At 41.7% G+C, this 21,977-nt stretch overlaps 1 protein-coding gene and 1 long non-coding RNA gene across 5 annotated transcripts in view; both read left to right on the top strand.

Moving 5' to 3' along the window:
- The window catches only part of src (v-src avian sarcoma (Schmidt-Ruppin A-2) viral oncogene homolog), a 41,410-nt gene extending 23,291 nt beyond the window's left edge, over positions 1-18,119 (top strand). Inside the window, exons 2-14 of one of the 4 annotated variants that reach the window (XM_039799325.1) lie at positions 3,664-3,925; positions 4,033-4,132; positions 5,785-5,802; positions 6,761-6,859; positions 7,724-7,750; positions 7,971-8,074; positions 10,899-11,048; positions 11,931-12,086; positions 13,624-13,803; positions 14,555-14,631; positions 15,294-15,447; positions 16,115-16,246; positions 17,349-18,119. In XM_039799325.1, coding sequence (XP_039655259.1) covers positions 3,673-3,925; positions 4,033-4,132; positions 5,785-5,802; positions 6,761-6,859; positions 7,724-7,750; positions 7,971-8,074; positions 10,899-11,048; positions 11,931-12,086; positions 13,624-13,803; positions 14,555-14,631; positions 15,294-15,447; positions 16,115-16,246; positions 17,349-17,557 — 1,659 coding nt within the window. In that variant the 5' untranslated portion in view covers positions 3,664-3,672 and the 3' untranslated portion in view covers positions 17,558-18,119. The remainder of the gene's footprint in view (positions 1-3,663; positions 3,926-4,032; positions 4,133-5,784; positions 5,803-6,760; positions 6,860-7,723; positions 7,751-7,970; positions 8,075-10,898; positions 11,049-11,930; positions 12,087-13,623; positions 13,804-14,554; positions 14,632-15,293; positions 15,448-16,114; positions 16,247-17,348) is intronic. The other 3 variants (XM_039799326.1, XM_039799327.1, XM_039799328.1) reach the window with 3 other exon arrangements.
- Positions 18,120-18,573: 454 nt separating this feature from the next.
- On the top strand, positions 18,574-21,751 carry LOC120558360. The gene is made up of 2 exons (XR_005639096.1): positions 18,574-19,729; positions 19,925-21,751. It is a non-coding gene; the product is annotated as an uncharacterized LOC120558360 (long non-coding RNA).
- Positions 21,752-21,977: the final 226 nt, after the last annotated feature.

The raw sequence follows: 21,977 nt of genomic DNA, 5'->3' as shown, positions 1-21,977 counted from the left end.
CCCTGAGCTGCTCTGTAGCTGCTATTGTGTGTGTGTGTGTGTGTGTGTGTGTGTGTGTGTGTGTGTGTGTGTGTGTGTGTGTGACAGCACGCTAGGTTACGCTTGCTGTGATGCGACCCCCTTTACGCAGACATGCCCCGAGGGGGGGAGATATCGACTGTCCGGCCCTATTGACCCCTCTTCACTTCCTCCCCGCATGATGCCAACCCGAAATGAACCCCCGTGTTATGTTCCCCTTGCCGTTCCTCGCTCTTCTCGTCCTTTTCATTTCTCCTGCCGCTTTCGTGTTTTAATGTTTATCTCTGAGGTGCGTCACTGCTAACTAGGGGTGGGACAAAATATCAAAAACGGCGACACACTGTTGTCCTGTAAGTCCAAATTCTGGACCCGTAGTTTGCTCTATAGCTGTGTAATTTTAATGTACAGACTGAAAAACCGTGTGCTGCAGAATTGTGCCATTTGGAACCAAAACCTGCACTTAACCTTTTTAACTGGCATTTTGGATTTATAGTTATATCATAGTGTGTATCGTGATGTGTCATTATAGGATTGTCTAGCAATATGTTTTTATCGCAGAATTGCTGTATTGAGATATTATCGGTTTCGTGAAGCATGTATTGTGTATCGTGAGGTACCCTGTGATTCCAACTCCTACTGCTCACATGTGCACTTGGTCATAGTGTACATCCATCCAGGAATCTCCTAAACCAAGCAACCTCTCCCAGCAGATTGCAAGTCTGAAATAAAGGTTGGGGGGGGTCAATGAGGAAGCATCAAAAATGACCGACAGGAACCGGTGACAGCTTCACTAATATCCCTTGCGTGGTTAGATAACTGTGCTCTTCTTTGTGCCACACATTTCCCACCATATGTCACTGCATTGCTCTGACTGCGAGCATGCCTGCCAGCCTGTGTACTGCAGCTTGTCTCTTGTTTAGGATTAGACTGTTTTCCTGTGAATGAGAGTGGGCTCATGCATTAGCTGACTCCAATGTCAGATCCAACAGATGCTTGGCTTCCTAAATAGCAACAGTCAGGTTGGGGGATGTCAGCAGAAGGCTGAGCAGCCCGACACTACCCATGTGCACTCTGACCCTCCTCTGCTTATCAGAAGGGCTCCCAAGCCACCCCACCTTTTTAGTGTTTTCTGTAAATTAGCATTTCCTAGTGGACCCCCGTGGCTATATCTATCCATGATAGCACAGGCTTGAGTCTCTAAATTATCCTTGGCTTAGTGTAATGATTTCCCACCACTAAGCTGTTTTTATTAGTGCCACTTCATCAGCCCGAGTAAGCAGCAAAGCTTTAGTAATGAAGAGACAGAGTCCAAATCCAAAAGACCTTTTTTGTTCTCATTTGGTCTCTTGGTAGAGTATCTCAAATTCTGTCCATTACTGATGTTCCACACTGCCATCTGATGATGACTCACTAATGCTCACACTGATTTAAATCGATCTGGAACTACTTCACAGGATTAACAGTCAGCAACATGATAAAAATAAAAGCCACGTTCAAGTAACTCAAGTGCTCTTAAGTGTTGTGATCCACATAGAGCCTATAAATGGATCGGTGGCTGCACAGTGGAGCTGCAACTCATTATCAATTCATGTGTTGATTATGTGTTTCCATTAAAGCTGCACTAATCAATGATTTTAAATTAACAATGGATCAAATGAGCTATGCGTAATGTGAGCATGTCCCCTCACTTGTGGTGATGAAACCGCAGTTACCAACTCCCATTTCTCACAAGTTACAGAGCTTTTTAGCATTTTTCGGGCAATTGTTTTAATTCCTACGGCTCGCAACTTCACTGTTTTGGTTCACTCTCAACTCAAGTCTCCCGGTAAACTTGTTTCCAGTCGCAGTAGCAATCAGCAAACAAGCTCTGATGAACCCAATGTCCGCTACCTCCCCAACACCAAACGACACACGCTTATCAACTAGCAGGTGAACATAGTGAAGCATGTAGCAGCTGAGGAGCCAGATATCGCAGGATTTGGTTGAGACCAAAACAGAGCTCAAAAGGAAATGAATATTGAACTTATGTTTGTCAGGTGGCCAGAGACATGTCTCCAAATGAACGATGATGTTCATTTGTGTCTGGTGAATGTGTAAATAGGCAGTTTGTCAGAGTTCATGAGGCCGTCTCCAATTTGACCAACAGTCCAATATCCAAAGCTGTTCAATTTACTGTGCAAAACTGCAAATCCTCCCATTTGAGAGGCTAGAGCTATGGAATGTTTGCAAAAATGTTTTTAGCCGTGTCACAGCTCTAGTGATGGCAATGTTGGCTGGTCAGTCCGTTCATCACCACCACCAATAACTTAATAAAAATTACATTTGTTCAATACTTTGGTTTATGACCAAATACCTTTTTAAAAAAAAAAAAAAATAATGACATTCATGTCAGCATCAGCTGTACTTAGTGTTTTAGTGCTAATTAGCAAATGCTAGCATGCTAACCCGCTAATCTAAGATGGTGAACATTACACCTGCCAAAGATCAGCATGTTGGCATTATCATGTGACCATGTTAGCATGCTAACCCGCTAAACGAAGATGGTGAACATTTCAGCTGCTAAACAGCAGCATGTTAACATTATCGCGTTATCATGTTGACATGCTGGGTTTAGCAGCATTGTGCCTAAGCACAGCCTCGCAGCACTGTTGGTGTGGCTGCAAATTATTGAAATGATAAATTGGTTTTCATAATCGTTGATGATCATCATGGTCACACGGAATATGCAGAAGCAGATTTCTGCAGGATGTTCTGCAGATTTTCCGCAGACTTTAAACAAATGAAAAAAGAATTCAAATAAAACTCAGAATGGTAACACATCTCCATCCCAAGCGGACAAAAAAATCCACAGATTCCGTTTGGGCCTGGTGATCAATTCTTTGTTGGTCATTTGATTAATACAACCCTTCTACATAGATGAAGAGCAAAGTAGCTACTTTTTAGTTTCCTGTTAATGACTAAAGTGGTGTGAATGTAAATAGGGTTCGGTGGGAGATGTAACTTAATAATATTACTGACTCATCTTGGAAATGATCAATTTGAATTGAGCTATGGACTATGATGACTCTGGACTATGATGACTCTGGACTATGATGACTCTCCAAAATGCTGAGGTCTCTGTATGTGCATGTGTGTCTGACACATGTGCATGCAGGCATGCGCGACATGTCTGCCGTGTGTATGTGCTCAGCTGGTGGCACTCGGGTGAAGTGGATCTCATGCCTATGTTGAAACCGAGGAGTGGCAGCTGCTCCACCGTCCGTTGGGAGGTTGTGGTTCATGTGGTCTACATGACACTGTGTCTCAGCGGGTTTAGAGCCGCGGTCTCCATTCCGTCTCTAGTTAGCGTTAATCCAAACAAGCATTTCGAAATGACGTATCGGAATACTGTCAAATTGAAGATAAAATATCCACTGGTCTGTTGTAAAAAGATTTCTGCAGCTGTTGTTATTGCAGTCAGAGGATTTTTTTTTTTTCCTGAGAATGTATTCTGAGAAAATTACGTAAGACAGGAAGTCTATCTGATGCAAAAATGATGTAATTTATCTTTTTACTGTGCCTTGAAAATCCATTTTCTTTTTTTCCCCTTTTTTTTTAACCTGCAGTCTCATAGACATTTTATCTCTGTCCTTGAATGCACCACAGGCCTTGGCCATGGGGGGATCCAAGAGTAAACCCAAGGATGTTGGCCAACGAACCCGCAGCCTCGAAGGCAACCTCAGCTCTGGAGGAGGAGCTGGCGGCCATTACCTCAGCTCCAATCAACAGTCATTAACACCCAATCGTAGTCCTAATATAGATGGAGGTCTGGGTGGCAATCAGCCCATGACCAATACCCCAGAGCTGGCCCTGTTTGGAGGTGTGGACAGTAATCCTGTCACTTCTCCCAACAGAATCACACTAGCAGGTGAGGACTTCGGCTTGTAGATGTAGTGGTTTGTTGTGTGGGTTGTTTACTGTACCTATGTACCGTATGTCTTTGGTAAAAGCCAAACTTATTTCTCCTGTTTTTAGGAGGTGTGACAACCTTCGTGGCCTTGTATGACTATGAGTCTAGAACGGCCTCAGACCTGTCATTCAGGAAGGGTGAACGCCTCCAGATAGTCAACAACACGTAAGGAAAATACAGAAAACCATCACATGCTCACTTTTTTTTTTTTAATCAATCTCTGCCACATGCACACAGAAAACATACTCAAGAATTGTCCAAAAACACGTATTTCATACACATACACTGTGTAAATGATGAGGAATAACTGCACATAGACACGTCCACAGATTGTCTGTCTGACTTATTGCTCAGTTGTCTGACTGGCTGCTTTGCACCCCGAAATGCATGTCACTTATCGTCTCTCTGAGACCCACTGTAACCATAGGAACGGGCTTCCCTCACAAAGAGCTCGCAGATACGTGTCAACTGGCACATTTCTGCACAATTTTTTTGCTTAATTCAAAAAGAACTGCCTACATCTCGCTGCTCAGCCCACCTTAGTAAGGATGTGGCTATTTGTATTGGGGGTTTTTCTGAGAAGTAGACACAGTGCGAGACCCAGTTACCAAACGCAAATCTAACCTGTTTAAGAGGAGTCATGCTTGTTTTTCTAAAATATGGGCCTGCTCTATGAATCAATAGAGGTGCAGTGAACCATATACTGTAGTGCTGCACCCCCAGTGCTGCTTGCCCACTAACAAACTACTGACCTAGAAGGCAGCAGCTGAGGACAATAGAGGATTATCGCTGCATCTGGCCCCTTAAGCCAAAGACCTGGGTCATTATTGGGTCAAGTACACCCAGAATCCATTAACAATCTCCAAGACTAGTTAACGGGTTATCACAGTCAAATAAGGTGTCAGTCAGGCTTGTCTTAGCTGTCTGATTGGTCCAGTTAAATGATATAGCCATGCACAGTGACCCGATAGGCTTTTGTTATGATAATATCCGAGACGGTTTAGAACCGAGACGCCCCAACTCAGAGTAATTTCCTGTATCTGTGTCACGTAGGTTGCTCCACTGCACACCTCTTTAGGAGACTGGCAGTAAGTCCTGAGTGTATTGATTCCAATGGGAGAAGCGAACGTGATCACAGATTATGAGCAATTCTTTCGCCCCATAGTCCCCAAAGTAAATATTGGATCCCTTTTTCACAAGTCCCATATCTCCGGAACATTCTGACACTAAAATGTCTTCTTTCAGACGAATCGGCAGTAAATTAGCTTTGTTCCAGACGTGTTTCTGTCTCAGGAACAAACTCTCCTGAGATCTGGCAACACAGAGACGCTAACGTCAGCTAACGCTAACGTCAGCTAACGCCCGTCAACGCTGTAACAATTTTCGTGATGCTAAATAGGTCTGTGTAAATATGTTATGTTGGCAAAAGAAAATGTGAATTAATTATACACTAACTTTTCATCCAGCCCCATGAAGTTTACGCTTTCAAACGAGGCCACGCCCATTTAGGAGACAGGAAGTGTGGGCGCGTAATGCGCTTTCTTTAGTTATAGACCATCTTTTAGAATATTGTGCCCCGTGCATGTTTTTCACCCTTTTGCCTCATCATTGTGCCTCTTTCTTGTTATGTAATGGTTTCAATATTTTACATTCATTGCTTTATGCACTGTATTGGTTGTGTTATAAGTCTGTTCTGTGTACTCTGCTATTCTTCCACTGCTCATAACATGCTCTCTGTATTTTCTTTAACCCCTTTCCTCTCCACCATTTCCCTTCCATTTAAAAAAAAACAAAAAAAACATCACAATTGTTTACAGGAGGAAGGTGAACTGCAGGTTTGTGAAGCTTCTCTGAAATTGCATTTGAATGTGCCGTTTGTCTGCCTGTGTGTTTGTATCACCTGAAGCATATGTGGCACTTTTGCACTGTAATACCACCTCACTAGGAAAGCACCGACCGACCACGTAACTCTGCCCAATGCCCCATGAGCCCCTCAGCACTGTAGTCACGGGAAGTTGGTGCAAAGCCTTGCAGCACTGCAATCAATTCAGGTTAAATGGAGGCAATTCAGGTAATCAAACTGTAATTGGGATTAGGGCTGTGCAATTAATTGAATGCCATTTTTGGCTCCAAACGATCACAAAAACAATGTAATTGAGAGAAAAACCATTTTGGATTTTCTTTTCATTTGCATTTTATTTATTTATTTATTGTTTTCAAAAGATTGTGAACGGGCACTGCAACAGTTGATCTTATTATGTGTTTTATTGTTCAATACTATTTTAACATTCGAATATATGTTTTTATAAAATGTATTTTAAGGGAAAAAAGATCAATGGGAAAAGTATTTAGGGAAATTGTAACAGTTTTTCAAGTTCAATAAATGCAACATCTTTCCAAAACAAATTGTGATTTGTCTTCCATAATGGAGCAGCCCTAATTTAGATTCTCGAAGTGAATGTCGTGCTGCAAAGCTACTCACTCCCTGATGAAGTATCATACAAGCACCATCCCTCCCTGTTGTCATATCCACACGAATGCATGTTTTTTTTTTTTAATGCTTATATAACCTCCAAATGTATATTTTAACAGTAGAGATGCCTGGGCTTGCATTTATCAAGCGTCTCCGGGAGCAAAGAGCTCAATTACTGTTGGGGGAACGGCAACAATTTTATTTATACTCTGAGATGCTTGATAAACACCAGCCCTGTAAGTCAGACGGAGTGTTTTATTTGTGTGGTGGATGTGCGATGAGCCTCGGTGAAGCTGTGTGTTATCCTTTCATCTGTGCAGAGAAGGCGACTGGTGGCTGGCGCGCTCCCTCACCACCGGAGAGAGCGGTTATATCCCCAGCAATTATGTTGCTCCATCTGACTCCATCCAGGCAGAAGAGTAAACTTTTCTTTTCTTTTTTTCTGTCTCTTGTATCTGTCTTTCATCAAGCACATGAAAGAAATACCACTCGCATGTTTGATTCTTAAGACTTTTCTTTGCTTTTTATCTTCAATGTGAATTTGAAATGATGAATTCAAAGGAATATTTCGACACATATTTGCTTTCTAAGAGTTAGATGTGAACACAAGATGCCACTCTCTGTAAATGGGAAGGTACAGCCAGCAGCCAGGTAGCTTAGCTTAGCTTAGCTTAGAGAGTGAAAACGGAGGCCACTGCTTGCCTGACCTCTTTCCAAGGTAATGACGTCTGCCTACTTAAAACTATTGACGTTTATTGACGTATTCGTTTAATCCGTACAAAAAAACAGAAGTGTAAAAATGTAATTTTGTGATTTTACGGGGGAGGGGGGAGGGGGTGGGGGGGGTGTGGTAATCTCAGGTTATGTGTGAGACTATTTCTTGGCTGGGCAACCTCACAGTTAGGACAAGACTCCTGGAAGTCACTGCGCCCTTCGGAGAAATGGTCACGCTCATTACCCACTGGTATGCGAATTTCTTTTGACAGAGCCAGGCTAGCCGTTTCCAGTCTTTATGCTAAGCTGTATTTATCGTACAGGCATTTGAGTGATCTCAATCTTCGCATCGAAGTCTCGGCAAGAAAGCAGATAAGCGTATTTCCCATAATGCAGAAGTATTCCTTTGAATGACTGTGGTACGTTTACTGTTTTCTACTCTTGGGAGAGACCTGCTCTGTGGATCTTTTACCTGCTAACCTGCTTGCTTACACAGTCAAGCCACACAAACTACTTTTTTTATACTTTTATAACAACTCAATTTCTCACTTTTCCTCCTGCCCCTGCAGTCATCTCAGACTGACTCTAGAGTCCAGGTAAGCAGCTGTTGCACTGTAGGCATTAGTATGCATTGCATCTGGAATGCTAAGACAGAGTTTCACTGCACTTTCTAAAAACAAAATAAAAAAAACACCATAAGCACCCACTCACCCTCGCTTCGTCATTCCCTCTCTTCCTTCCGCCCACATACATCTTCTTCCCCTCACCAACCTGTTCCCTGTGTGTCCCATCTTCTTTTTATCTCAACCTCGCCAGGTGGTACTTTGGCAGAATCACTCGCCGCGACTCCGAGAGGCTGCTGCTAAGTTTAGAGAACAGGAGAGGGACTTTCCTGGTTCGAGAGAGTGAGACCACCAAAGGTAAGTTGTGGGGAGCCCAAAAAACTGCACAAAGAATCCTCATTAATGCTGCCTCTATAGACCGTAGGGCTGGGTACCAAACCTCAATACGTCTCAAGTCTCGACCAAAATGTCTTCTCGACATCACGTGCTTTAAAAATGAAGAAATGAAGAAAGGGGTTTTGTAGAAAAACTGTGTTAATATTCCCCAAACTAAGATGTACGAAGGAGGATTAGGGCATTTGAGTTGAAAGTTTAAAGTCTGCATTTATTTCTAATTTTAGTGTAATTTTGATATTTTACTGAAACGCTTATATAGTAGAACATGCCCAGCTCTATTAAACAGTAGAACTACACTAAAGGGGCCTGGGGCAGTAGACCTAATTATTTAGTTAATGATATACAATCCTACCCAGAGAACATTTTTGTCCAGGAAATAGAATTTTGACTAATACCATTGATTACCGGCGTTTTTTTCAAATGTTGTAGTGGTTTTTGTAGGATCCTTTTTTATTTATTTTTTTTATTTAATTTTTTTTTATGAACTTGAGCTCAATCTCAGATCTGTCTTACCAAAATGCACCAAGGAGATGAAAGCAAATTCTGCCTAGGATTAAGACATGACACCCTGCTGTTCAGCGTGCGCCCCGCTGCGTCGCGTGGCGGTGTGGGTACAGAAGAGGGACCAATCAGGCAGATGGGGAACGGTTGGATGTGACTCCTGTGGGACCGGAGAGAGTTCTGATAGGCAGCTGCTCTGCCGCTGCTGCTGCTGCTGCAGCAACACAGTCCCCACGGGTTAAACTAGCTCTGTGTGTACGTGTGTGTGATTTGTGTACACTCGTACATTACAGGATTCCTGTAGTTTGTAATTATTGGATTTCTATGTCCTGGGGGTGGTGGGGGGTAACCTGACTCCACCAGATGGATTGCTTCGCATTTGCTCAGCATATCCATCTGGGAACTTTCCGTTGGAGAACTTTTGGGAAGGGGCGAAAATACTGGTTAGCTGATTGGATAAACCATCTGTCTATCACCTATGTTGGTGATAGACGGTGATAGCCAAATCGACCAATCCGATCAACGAAGCGTATGAAAATACAACCAGTGCCCCTGCTGCTGCAGGCAAAGCATAGCTCGTTAGCTCAGCAAGCAAGCAACATGTCGGTAAAGGATATTTGCCGTTTTTGTGTAACGAGAATTTAGGAATAAAAGGCACCCTTTCAGGTTCCCGGTCCATATTCCAAAAGAAGGATCCAAGAGAAAAAAGCATTAGCGAGCAGCTAACAGAATTAGGGCTACCGCTGTCTGAAAATACTGGTTAGCTGATTGGATAAACCATCTGTCTATTACCACCTAAACCTGCCTCAAAACCAACGCTGATTGGTCGGTCGTTTGGCGAACAGCTCCAAATTTTCTCTATCTCAAGATGCCAGACTGATCTGCGAGTGGAAAACTGGAGCTCGCGAGATCAGGACGGTCTCACGAGGCTAGGTGGGGGCGGGGAATCAAAAACCTAGATCGATTATTTTTTTTTTGATGATTCACCTAAATATTTTCTGGTTTTGGTACCACCGGTCTATATCCACCACATTCCACTTGCGGGATTGCTCCGGTGCCGCCGGAAATTCCGCCGGATGCACGTCTTTTCAGCTGATGTCCGTTTCCTTCCACTTTCTTTGTGTCGGCGTTCTAACCTCCGGTGGATTTCTGAGGACTATGGTTAACTGTTCCTCAGATCTCTGCAGGGTAAATCCAGACAGCTAGCTAGACTGTCTGTCCAATCTGAGTTTTCTGTCGCACGACTAAAACAACTTTTGAACGTTACACACGTTCCACCAAAACAAGTTCCTTCCCGAGGCAGAAGCACCATGGCTCCATCCAGCGCTTAGCGCCACCCAAGACGATTGTGATCGGTTTAAAGAAATGCCAATAAACCAGAGCACGTTTTTCTCCTATCCCGGAGTGCTGTGTGGACTAGCCAGACCTTCCTCCGCAGCGCTGTGGAGGAAGGTCTGGCAATGCGAGCCTACGGTACCACCAACAGCGACTGCATATCCGTTTCCAGCAAAACAGACCGAAAGCAGAAAGTGCAGAACAATCCCTGTTATGTACTTCTTTACAAATGAACTAAATGTCAGACTGACTGACTGCCATGTGCATTTTTTTTTTTTTTAGAAAACAATTAGTTTTTAGAAATGTCTCATGATATATTTTACAACTTTAGTTTTTTTGTAAAAGAATGAAAGAAAAGAAAATGGCAACACTAGCAATACTTCTAGAATCTCAATACAAATTGAGTCACCACCAATGTATCGGGGGGGGTGGATCCAATCGGGACAAAAGCATATCGTCCCAGCCCTGCAATATAGCTCTGCGTAGAATGAGGGGAAAAGGGACAAGGTGGGGAGGGATGGAGGGGAGGTGAGTAGAGTGAGTGAACAGGAGTGAGTGGGGAGGTACTGGATGGGTGAGCCCGACAGAATTAGGTCAGTGTGGAGCGGAGGATGAGGGCTGTTCAACCACAGGCCATATCACCCAGTTCAAACATTCAGAGAAGGGGGGAGGCATTGCCTTGAGCCGCTCTGTAATGTTCGGTTTTGTTTTCCACCCGACTGACGCTGCCCTCTGGTGGTGTAGTGAGCACATTGTCACCAAAAACTTCAAAGCCTAATTTCTCCTATATTTATTTATTTTTTTATATCCATGTCACCCCGATTTCTTTTTTTTTTATTTGCTTTTATATTTTTGTCCAGATTATTAGAATAGTTTATTCTTGCAGTATACTTCCCCCCTCCCCACCCCAACGACATGCATGATCACATTTTGCTCTTCTTCTTGCCAGGTGCCTACTGTCTGTCGGTGTTGGACTATGACAACACGAAAGGGCTGAATGTCAAGCACTACAAGATCAGGAAGCTGGACAGCGGAGGCTTCTACATCACATCCCGCACGCAGTTCAGCAACCTGCAGCAGCTCGTCAACCACTATCGCAGTCAGTTCATGTTGTCATATTTGTTTATTAGAGGGGTATATTCGTTTTTTTGTTTTGTTTTTGTTTCAACCTGGACCTTTTTTTCCCATGTTTTTTTGTGTAAGTGACTGATGGGAACAAACAATCTTTGAAATTGGTCCAGTATTAAGCTACATTTTTTGCAAGAGGGGGAATTGCGCATCTTAATTTACGTCCACTTAAAAGTGTGGTTTTTGCTACAGAGATGGACCTGTCTGTTAAAGCATAAGATCCTTTATTTATTTTTTTGCTTTTTTTTTAACGCATAACAACATCCCCGAAATTGCTGTCGCCAAACCCACCAGACTCCATGTAAATAAACCGTAATTTTATCCTCGTAAAATCCACTCAATGTTGAAACCAAATAAAACTATCAAATACATGAAATGAAGACATCATTTACTAATTTAAATGTGGAAATATGCTGGCTCTATTTAAATGGAGTGTGGTGGGTTTGGTGATAGTGATTTCTGAGCTGTTTCTGGTTTGAACAAAAAGGACTTTACTTTTTAACAAAAAAGGTCTATATCTGTAGGGATCCTTTCCATAATGTTGTCAGACACTTAGATATAATAATAATCTGAGCCTGTCCGTGACAAAAACAAAAACTGAAACGGACTATGCACATTTGTCCTATTGGATTTCATTGCAGCACTGGTTCGCGGCTTCTGGTTACAGCGTTCTCGCTCAATACTGGACCAATTTTAAGATAGGGTCCAAGTTTGAAAAAAAAAAAAAAAAAATATTTACCCTTTAAGTCACACACTACCTGCGTTTCTTGTACACCGAGAAGAATATTCTGTGATTAGGATGGCTTTTCTTTTCCCACATTGCGTGTCTTGTGTCTGATGTCCCCCACCCCAGAGCATGCTGATGGGCTGTGTCACAGTCTATCAGAGGTCTGTCCGGTGCTGAAGCCTCAGACTCAGGGCTTATCCAAGGATGCCTGGGAGATCCCGAGAGACTCCCTCCGCCTTGACCTCAAGCTCGGACAGGGCTGCTTCGGAGAGGTCTGGATGGGTAAGCCGCGCTTTCTCCAACAAATCTCCAAAAGCTGCTGCTGGTTTGCTGGTCTTTCTGTGGAGGCATTTTGCGTTTTTAATTGATCACTGAAAAGGAAAGTTTCAAGGCACACTACACACTTCCAGTGAAGTATTAAAAAACTATGTGATGACCAAGAGTTAAATTCTGCCGTACTTCCATTTCAAATCTTTACCCAAGAAGCGCATCGGATCTCCTTCTTTCTTCTCTAATGCTTTTGTCGTTGCTGTAGCATGTAACTGACATTCCCCCGCTCAGTAAGGAAATACTGTAGTTCATGACTGTGGACCGTTTAACAGATGATCAAAGGGAATAAGCATCCATCAGTATTGTTCCTCAGCAGATGTACAGCTGGCAGTTGTCTTTTGTGATATGGGATTTGATTTGATGAATACCACTGTTAGCATGTTTAATAAATGAAGGCTTGTAATTAGATGTGCCTTACACTGTACATTGTATAGGCCTGTGGGTACCAACCTTTTTGTTAGATGTACTCTACACCCCACAGCCTTATCAGCTTAACTTCATCAACACCACCCGCTGTGTTCCAAATGTTCATTAGAATCTAATCAACTGGATAATATTGAACTATTAATGATCAGGGCCTCACAGAATCTGGGATGCAGAATTTTCCAAATTAAAAAAATAATAATAATAATAGAACTCAGAATGTTAACACATCTCCACTCCAACCAGAAAAAAAAACATCCGTTAAATTCTGCAGATTTGGGTCTGTTAATGATATGAAAGTGGATATTTACAAAATGTAGTTTCATACAGTTGAACTGTCGACTTGAGGGGCATGAGAGCGGCATGCTGAAAAACGGCGTCCTCCAAGCCCGAAACGTTTACAAAAAAATAATCCCAGAGAATTAAAAAGACAAACTGCACCAGATATCTCACGATCTGGATCAGTAACGAAAAAGGCGAATGAAAAAGAACGGCAGAAACACGAGATGGAAAAACCATCGGCAGCCTCGCGGACCAAAACGGCAGGAGACAATGAAGTTAAACAACTGATGATTGAGCTGAAGAACTCAATCACAACACAAATTGAAGGACTTCAGAGCAGAACTCAAAACGTATCATGAGGAAACTGAAAAAGATATGAAAAAAAAAACTGTCAACGTTAAGGTTGTTTGCATCCGTAGCCTACATGTACCACTTTGAAATTAGAGAAGCTAAAGGCTTTAACCATTTATCCAATGTTTTTAGCAATTTCAACCATTTATCCATCACATAACTGTTAACTCTGCAACTTCTTTGCTTTTTAATAGTTTTCACGTACTCATATTTGCAACATTTGGTGTTCAGGTGTTACAGCTACTCCCAATCTTTGGCTACTGCAGAGGTACCCCATGGTGTACAGGTCCAACTGGTTGTAAACCACTGCTAAGACATTGTTGTGTCCTTAGCAGTGGTGTTGGTAATTTGTTTTAACGTGACTCTATGCTGGGATCTTAGAATTGATTGCCTTGTAACAAGCAATACTGCTGTGACCTTCATCGCTCAACAGGAACATGGAACGGTACAACACGGGTGGCGATAAAGACTCTGAAGACAGGCACCATGTCCCCTGAGGCCTTCCTCCAGGAAGCTCAGGTCATGAAGAAGCTGAGACATGAAAAGCTGGTTCAGCTATATGCTGTGGTGTCCGAGGAGCCCATCTACATCGTCACGGAGTACATGGGACAAGGTCAGCATCGACTTATATCGACATAAACACACATTTCTGCCGTAGAACTCGGGGAAACAAATGATGCTCTTTCATTGTGGTTTTTCAAATAATTGTAGCCTCGTTCGAGTGAACGTACCTGCCAAATGGCGGTAAAATACCTGTGTATAACGGGAGCTAAACTAAATCCAGACAAGCTATGAGGCAGTTACTGTCTGCAAGAACAAATTAATTTAAACAAAATTGAACTTTTTAAAAAGGTTGAAAGATTCTGAGGCACTCGGGAAGCTAAAGTTTAAAAAGCCTTCAGCATTTTCTTGGCTATAAAGTTGTTAAAACATGCTATATGGGGCGCCCGGATAGCTCAGTTGATAGAGCGGGCGCACATATATAGAGGGTTTACACCTCTACGCAGCGGTCATTCTCCCCCTCTCTCTCTCTCTCTCTCCCCTTTCATGTCTTCATCTGTCCTGTCAAATAAAGCTAAAACGCCCAAGAAATGATTGAATGATCTCAGATTCCTTCAAAAACAGCACCAGAGGGACACTTTCTACACACCCGAGCAGCTCTCTCCATGCAGACTGCATTGTGACAAAATGGAACTTTATTTTATTAAATACTCTTCATTACGTACAGTATGTACCCAAATAGAAGAATAGAAGATTTATAACCGCAATAGCAGGAGGAATTTGACGCTAAATAAACGCTGAAATGACCACAACAGCTCCAAAACAGTGTTCCACTAACCGTCGGTATGTCTCCTTGCCAACAGGTAGCTTACTGGATTTCCTGAAAGGTGACATGGGCAAGATGCTCCGCCTCCCCCAGCTGGTGGACATGGCCTCACAGGTCAGCACAAATCATGTTGCTGCTGCGTCATTGAAATCACTTCATAATACTCTCGTCTGTGTTGTCCTTAACCCTTGTGTTGTCTTCCTGTCGACCATGAACTCGTCGTCTTTCCGAGTCAAAATTGAAAATGAACCTTTTTTTTTTTTTTTTTGCGCTTTTCAGACATTTTTTTTACATTTTTTTTAAATGCTTTTGCCGCCTTTTTAAATGTTTTGTTCAACGCTTTTTTTTATTCATGGTCAATAAAACTAATTGAAATGACATTATACCAATTTTTTAGTTTTTTAGTAAAAGAAAACGGAAATTATGAAGTATTTTGACTAATAGTTAAGAAGTTAATTTATGTCGCAGTTTAGTTTCAGGATACTGTTTTAAAACCATTAAAAAAAACATTTTTTTTGTTCAAATGCTAGGACATTGAATAAAACCGCCCAAAATTCAACGGCAGTAATAATGAATTTTACCTGCGAAGAATGTTGTATGGCTTCCGTACAACGTACATCCATGCATCCATGTTATTTTGGGGGCAATTTAGTTGTAAGAAACCCAAATTTCTGATGTAAAAAAAAAAAAAAAAACCTAGGAAGCGGGTCACATTTGAGCCGAGGACAACACAAGGGTTTAGTGTAGACCACTACAAAGCTATGTGCCGTTCTCAGATTGCTTCGGGGATGGCTTATGTGGAGAGGATGAACTACGTGCACAGAGACCTGCGAGCCGCCAACATCCTGGTGGGAGATAACCTGGTTTGCAAAGTGGCCGACTTTGGTCTGGCTCGCCTCATTGAGGATAATGAATATACTGCCAGGCAGGGTAAGACCACTTTGTACACTTGTTTCTTTATGTAGCGTGGCTCCCCCTGTCTATATTGTTACCTCTTAAAATTAAGTCATGGGGCACCCTGGTAGCTCCAGAGGCTCAGTCCTTATCGCAGTGGCCCGGGTTCGGTTCCGACCTGCGGCCCTTTGCTGCATGTCTTTCCCCCTCTCGTTCCCCCTTTGCTGCATGTCTCTCTCTCTCTCTCTCTCTCTCTCTCTCTCTCTCTCTCCCCCTTTCCTGTCTTTAACTGTCCTGTCAAATAAAGGCCAAACATTTTATTTATTTCATATTAAGTCATATCTATTGGTGACCCCACATCACAGGGTATCGTGCTGTGTATGTGGGTTATGAGCAGTCCAACCAAAAAAGGACTATTCCCTCAGGATGTCTTATTTGAAGATTTTTTGTTTAGATCTAAGCAAGTTGAAGCATTCACTATTTCAAAGACAATAATGAAAATAAGGTTTTCTTTCTCATCCCTTCCATCATCTCATGACCCCTCAGATTTGAGTCCCATCACCCAAGTTGGGAACGACAGATGCAGCACCTGTAGTTATAAAAGTGTTTAAGGAAACTTTATGATTTAGGCAACTGATGTGACGTGTCTGCCTGTGCTACCATGAGCTCATATTAACTTGCTGATGAACCTGTCCTCTCGCAGGAGCCAAGTTTCCCATCAAGTGGACCGCTCCTGAGGCTGCTCTGTACGGCCGCTTCACCATTAAATCTGACGTCTGGTCATTCGGGGTCCTGCTGACTGAACTGGCCACCAAAGGCCGAGTTCCCTATCCAGGCAAGGACCTGTTTCTTTCGGACGTTTTTCAGTCTGAGAGATCAATCTGTGTATTTTAGGTTGAGTGCATAGTGCTTTTATCTACGTGTTCCACCAGTCCAACAGCGTCGAGATTCATGACTTGGTGTCTATAGGCCTATGTCACACTTCCTGCTTCCGGAACGCGGAGTAGGGAATCAGAACTTCCGGTCAACAGTCCCTTTCTCCATAAGGCTTTAGATTATCAGCCATAATTTCTAAACCATCCGAGGTAGACTGACCACGAGCTACGTGGTTGTGAAACGAAAGTTTCTGCTCCTGTAGAATCTATAAGTCCGTATGAAATCAACCTTGTTTTAAGAAAAAACATGTTTTTATCCGCGATCTTCTGGAGAAAAACTACACTACCCACAATCCTAAGCGTAACAGCAGCGTCTCTGATTGGTCCAACTCGCTTTTACCATAGAAACGTTTACCGTACCCGCGAAACCGCGAACGGCCAGAGCGAGCTTCTTCCATTAAAGTCTATTATAGTTTCTTGAACCTTTTGCCTTTTTTTTTTTTTTGCCGTTTTCAAAATGTTTTTTACTTTGAGAGTGTTCATTTACTATCCGAACCACATTGTCGTAGGTGACTTCAGGCAGGTTGCGGAGAGTCTTGGTCCAGCAGTATCTATCGGCCTCCGCAATTATAAAAAGCTAACCGGAAGAGCCGTATCCCCGCTCCGAGACATTCTTCCGGTCTTCAATTGTTGCGTGACATAGGCCTATTAGTCATAAGCAGGGCCATATGGAATCTACAGACTCGGAATTTAGCATAATATTCCATGAGAATGTTAAAATATCTTTTACCCAAGCAGAAAAACTGAATTCTGCTGATTTTGGGGCGCCCCGGTAGCTCACCTCGTTAAGCGTGCACCCTATGTACTAAGGCTCAGTCCTTACCACAGAGGCCGCAGCTTTGTCTTTCGCTGTGCTAAATAAAGGCCCAAAAACAATCTTAAAATTGTAAAAAAAAAATAATAAAAAATTCAAAAGATTCCATTTGGGTCTGGTGGTCATAAGCAAACGTATGATTGAAAGTGTGATTACGTGTGACTAACATCATACCTTTGCTCTCCCAGGTATGGTGAACCGGGAGGTGTTGGACCAGGTGGAGCGGGGCTACAGGATGCCGTGCCCAGCAGAGTGCCCTGAATCCATGCACGAGCTGATGCTGACCTGCTGGAGGAAAGAGCCAGAGGAGAGGCCCACGTTCGAGTACCTGCAGGGCTTCCTGGAGGATTACTTCACCTCCACGGAGCCTCAGTACCAGCCGGGAGAGAACCTGTAACTGGGCTGCACGTGGAAATGTGCATGCGTCATGCATGTGCAAAACTGAGCATGCGCATCTAATACAGAGTGCATGGACATGGTATGTGTGTGAGGGTTATGTGTGTACAGTATAACGGGGCAGAAAGCCGACTGCATTCTGAGTACAGTCAGTAACTCTGAGGAGTATCAGTGGGACATCCGATCCGACCAATCTGCAAAATTTCAGTTCCTGCCTCTTTCCAAAGTCATTGTCATGCTCTCCAACGTGTCAGCAGCTCTGAGGCAATGTTTGTCAAAGTAAAAGACTAAACTGTGGTATTATTTTAGGGTTTGTCATACAGTACTGTGTTATTTTGTCTTGTCCGTGAAATCAACACCCTACACAGCCAAGCCGGTTTTTCTACCTTCCTAGTGTTTTTAAGGTGGCCCTAATGATACACATTTCCCATGCACTTTTCCTTTGTTAACTCACCTAGTTTGCCAGCTTCGACACTGCAATTGACCCCAGACTATGACTATGTAAAATACTGCAGATGGGTCAAACATGGGAGTTCAGAGAATAAATGTTGGATATAAGCGTTGCCCTGCTGAAAGCATCACTTCAGGATGTCTATTTTTACTACATTTTCTTTGGGAAGCACACATGCTCGGAGCCGGTCTTCCATTTTGCCACTCGACAAGTAACTATTTGGGACGTACAATAATTTGCCAGGATATTTCGGGCTTTATTTCGTTATTAGACCTGGATCAACTGGAATGTGTTCAGGTAAAAAGATTTTTATTTTACAATCATGCTTCCCCTGTACAACATTTTGGCTAGCGTTTCACCGCTGTGAGATTTAGTACAAGCCCATGATTGTCATCAGAGTGTGTAGTCTCACGCACCAATAGGACAAATTGGTTTATCGCTGTGAACTACATATATATATACATACATACACATATACATACATACATACATATACATACATACATACATACATACATACATACATACATACATACATACATACATACATACATACATACATACATACATACATATACATACATATATACATACATACATACAGACACATATACATACATACATACAGCTCAACTCAAAGAGGAGAAGACGCAGAGTCTATCTCTTATTTTCTAATTGTTGACTTTTCTTACAAACAAATGGCTACTGATCACTAACGGTCATCTCAGGATAGAGATGGAGAAGACTAGAAATCTGCTGCAAGGATTTTTTGTGCCAATGAAAGTCCCTTTTGTACTCTCTTCTACTGTGTAAACGTGTATTTTACTACTCTACTTTTCTTACAATGAAGTTTGAGTTGTGTAAGCAGTTCTTCTTCTTAAAGGATAATCCACTGTTTTTTGGGATCCCGCGCCTGTGTACTGTACCAACCGGCTCACCAGAGAGAGGTTTCAAGGTGCCGATTTGTTTTCAAGCATTCAAATTAAAATCAGGGGAATCTTCTTGTCTCCTTTCAGTTCTAACCTTCATTAATATGCAGATTTCTATCTTGAATCAACCTCAGTATGTCCGTAATTAGTGCATCTTTGTGCACAATCGTACACTGGAGATATTCCGTTTTCTGTGCTGCTTAAATGAGCAACAGAGCGACCCTGTGCTGTGCTTCCTTCAGCCTGCAGGAGGCAGACCAGAACGCCAATCCCATATGCATACATCATGCATAGCAAATCAATTGGCATCTTGAAACGTAATTGTAAATATCCTTATTGTATATATATCACCTTTTATAATTTATTCCTTTTAAAATAACCCAATTGTTTAGTTTGCCCATTGTTCAAACGTTAACGTTTATGGTACTTTTATGGGTTGAATAACCTCTGACAATATCGATATATGTTATAGAGACGCTTTCACATTACAAGTATGTTGTTTCTGTGCACGTATTTTTGTACATTTTCAGTATGACTTGAATTGGTGTGGAGAACTGCTCCCTATCCCCTGACTGACAACAGTTGTGATCATCTAGCAGCATTACTCCTTCCCATAATACAATCAAAACCACAAATGTTTACATTGTGATAATCTTCTATCTAGTCATTTTGGTGCTGCTTCAGAGGCGTGTGTGTGTGTGTGTGTGTGTGTGTGTGTGTGTGTGTGTGTGTGTGTGTGTGTGTGTGTGTGTGTGTGTGTGTGTGTGTGTGTGTGTGTGTGTGTGTGTGTGTTGTGTGTGTGTGTGTGTGTTGGATCCCACAACTTTAAAGGGCTGTTTAAGGGTTAATACTTGGTTTTAGGAATTGGGGATAGAATTATGTTATGGTTAGGGTGAGGGTAAGGGTTAAGGTTAGGCATTTAGTTGTGATGATTAAGGTAAGGGGCTAGGGAATGCATTAGGTCAATGATGGGTCCCCACAAAGATAGTGTGTGTGTGTGTGTGTGTGTGTGTGTGTGTGTGTGTGTTCAATGGTTTGTCATTGACGTCTCCAGCTTGTTCATGAAGCACTACTCATTATGATTACATAACTCCATACAGAAGAGGGGTGTGAGTGCCACCACGTTTGATCTCCGTGTAACATCCACTGTGTCCTGTGGACACAGGTTATGTCACAATTAATGCATTTAACCTGCATGGGTGTAGTCGGGCTGTCTGGCATTGTCCCCTTCTTTGTCTCATTGGATCCTCATGAGCAAAAAGTGCACGAAAAAGATCATATTGGATGCAGCCTTGCTCACAAGCCAAGGACATTTCCTTTTGGGTTCTGTGGGTCTTCTTGCTATGCAGATATTTTTTTAAATCTGTGATATTCCTATATATATATATACTCTTTTTCTACTGTATCCAATGGGGATTTTCAGATACATAGCTCTTTGTTAAATCCTACTGAATCTTGTTCAAATTTGAAAGTACGAACGTTTGAATAAAATTTGTATATTTCAGACCGTATCCTATGGTGTTTGAATCAATTTGGTCTCCATAATCAGGAAGAGCTGACTGAGTTTGTATTTGAAGTGAATCCGAAGTCTGTGATCAAAGGTCATAACCAATAATTGACCTGCTTTTTACTTTCAGTTGTCAGTTGCCTCAGAAAAGGTGAAAGTGATCGTGAATATTGTGAACTAAATCCACAATTTGTTGAAAGTGGCCTTGCTATTATTACAGCATAACTTCATTCAAGTAGGAATACTATGTTTTTTGTTTTTTAAATGCAGAAAGTCAATGTGTTTATAGTGATATGAACATCGGAAAGAAATCCATGAAAAAATTTTAGTCATTTTTAAATTTTGTTTTTCTTCATCAACTGTGTAGTATTGAGACACTGCCCATGATTGTGTCCACAGCTCATAGAACATTCTTATCTTACCTACATTACATGAAATATTGTATTTATATGTAATCATGTTTGCAAATCCTATTGTAACACAGTGCTGGAAGTACTCAACTACTAAAATGTACGACTACTCATGATGCAGACACTTGTCTGTGTTATATTATTACGTTATATGAATTGATTATTATTACTGATGCATTAACGTGTTAACAGCTTTTACATGTTGGAACTGGTCGAGGTGGAGCTAATTTCAACTACTTTGTATAATTGGGGTAGTTTAATCGGTAGGCTTTTCGTTCGTTTTCTGTTTTTCTCTGATTACATGGTTTTGTATGTAAAATCTCCATTTGCAGAGTAAACACTAAGCATAGCTGTCACATAAAGTAAAAAGTACAATATTTGCCTCTGAAATGTGGAGTAGGAGTACAAAGTAGCTATCATAAAACGGGAATAGTCAGGTAATGTACAAGGACCTCAAAACTGTTTTAATCCTATTGCTGTTTGGGTTTCATCTTTACCTCAGGACTTTTCCCATGAGAATTGCTTATAGATATGATTTTGAGCTGATGAAATGTTTCGGAAGTCGGATACAATAAATTACGCATTAGTTTAGTTTGGGGTCTCGGAGACCCCAGCTGTTAAACATGGTTGAATACAATGGGTTTTCGTATTGATAGTGTTATTATTGTTATTGTTTATTTCCAAGTAGGTTTACATATACAAGAAATTCGCTTTGGTGCATAGGTGCATAGACAAGAAACATCATTATAGAATAGAAGAAAAAAAAATACAATATAAATGTTAAAAATGTATAAAATGAAAATATGTACAGTAAATATAGGCAGGAATGTGCCAGGATATATTCCAAGGGATGTGCAAAGGTTCACAGTAATTAACAATAAAAAGAATATGCGATGTACAATGTATTGTTATTATTACATATTATTATTTTATTGTCTTTTCCACATACAGAAGTTGTGGTATGTGTGGACCCCAAACAACGAGGAAGTAATTATGCCACAGTCAACCAAACAAAAGGGTGTACTGAAATACTTTCTACAATTGTGTAAAAGATTATAAAATATTATTGTTGTTGTTATTATATAATTGAAGAAGAGATATCATTCATGTGTATCACTGACTCA

This window comes from Perca fluviatilis, chromosome 5, assembly GCF_010015445.1.
Source record: "Perca fluviatilis chromosome 5, GENO_Pfluv_1.0, whole genome shotgun sequence".
In the NCBI taxonomy this organism is placed as follows: Eukaryota; Metazoa; Chordata; class Actinopteri; order Perciformes; family Percidae; genus Perca; species Perca fluviatilis.
Note: the sequence above shows the minus strand (reverse complement) of the source record. Positions and strands in the feature narration are given on the sequence as shown.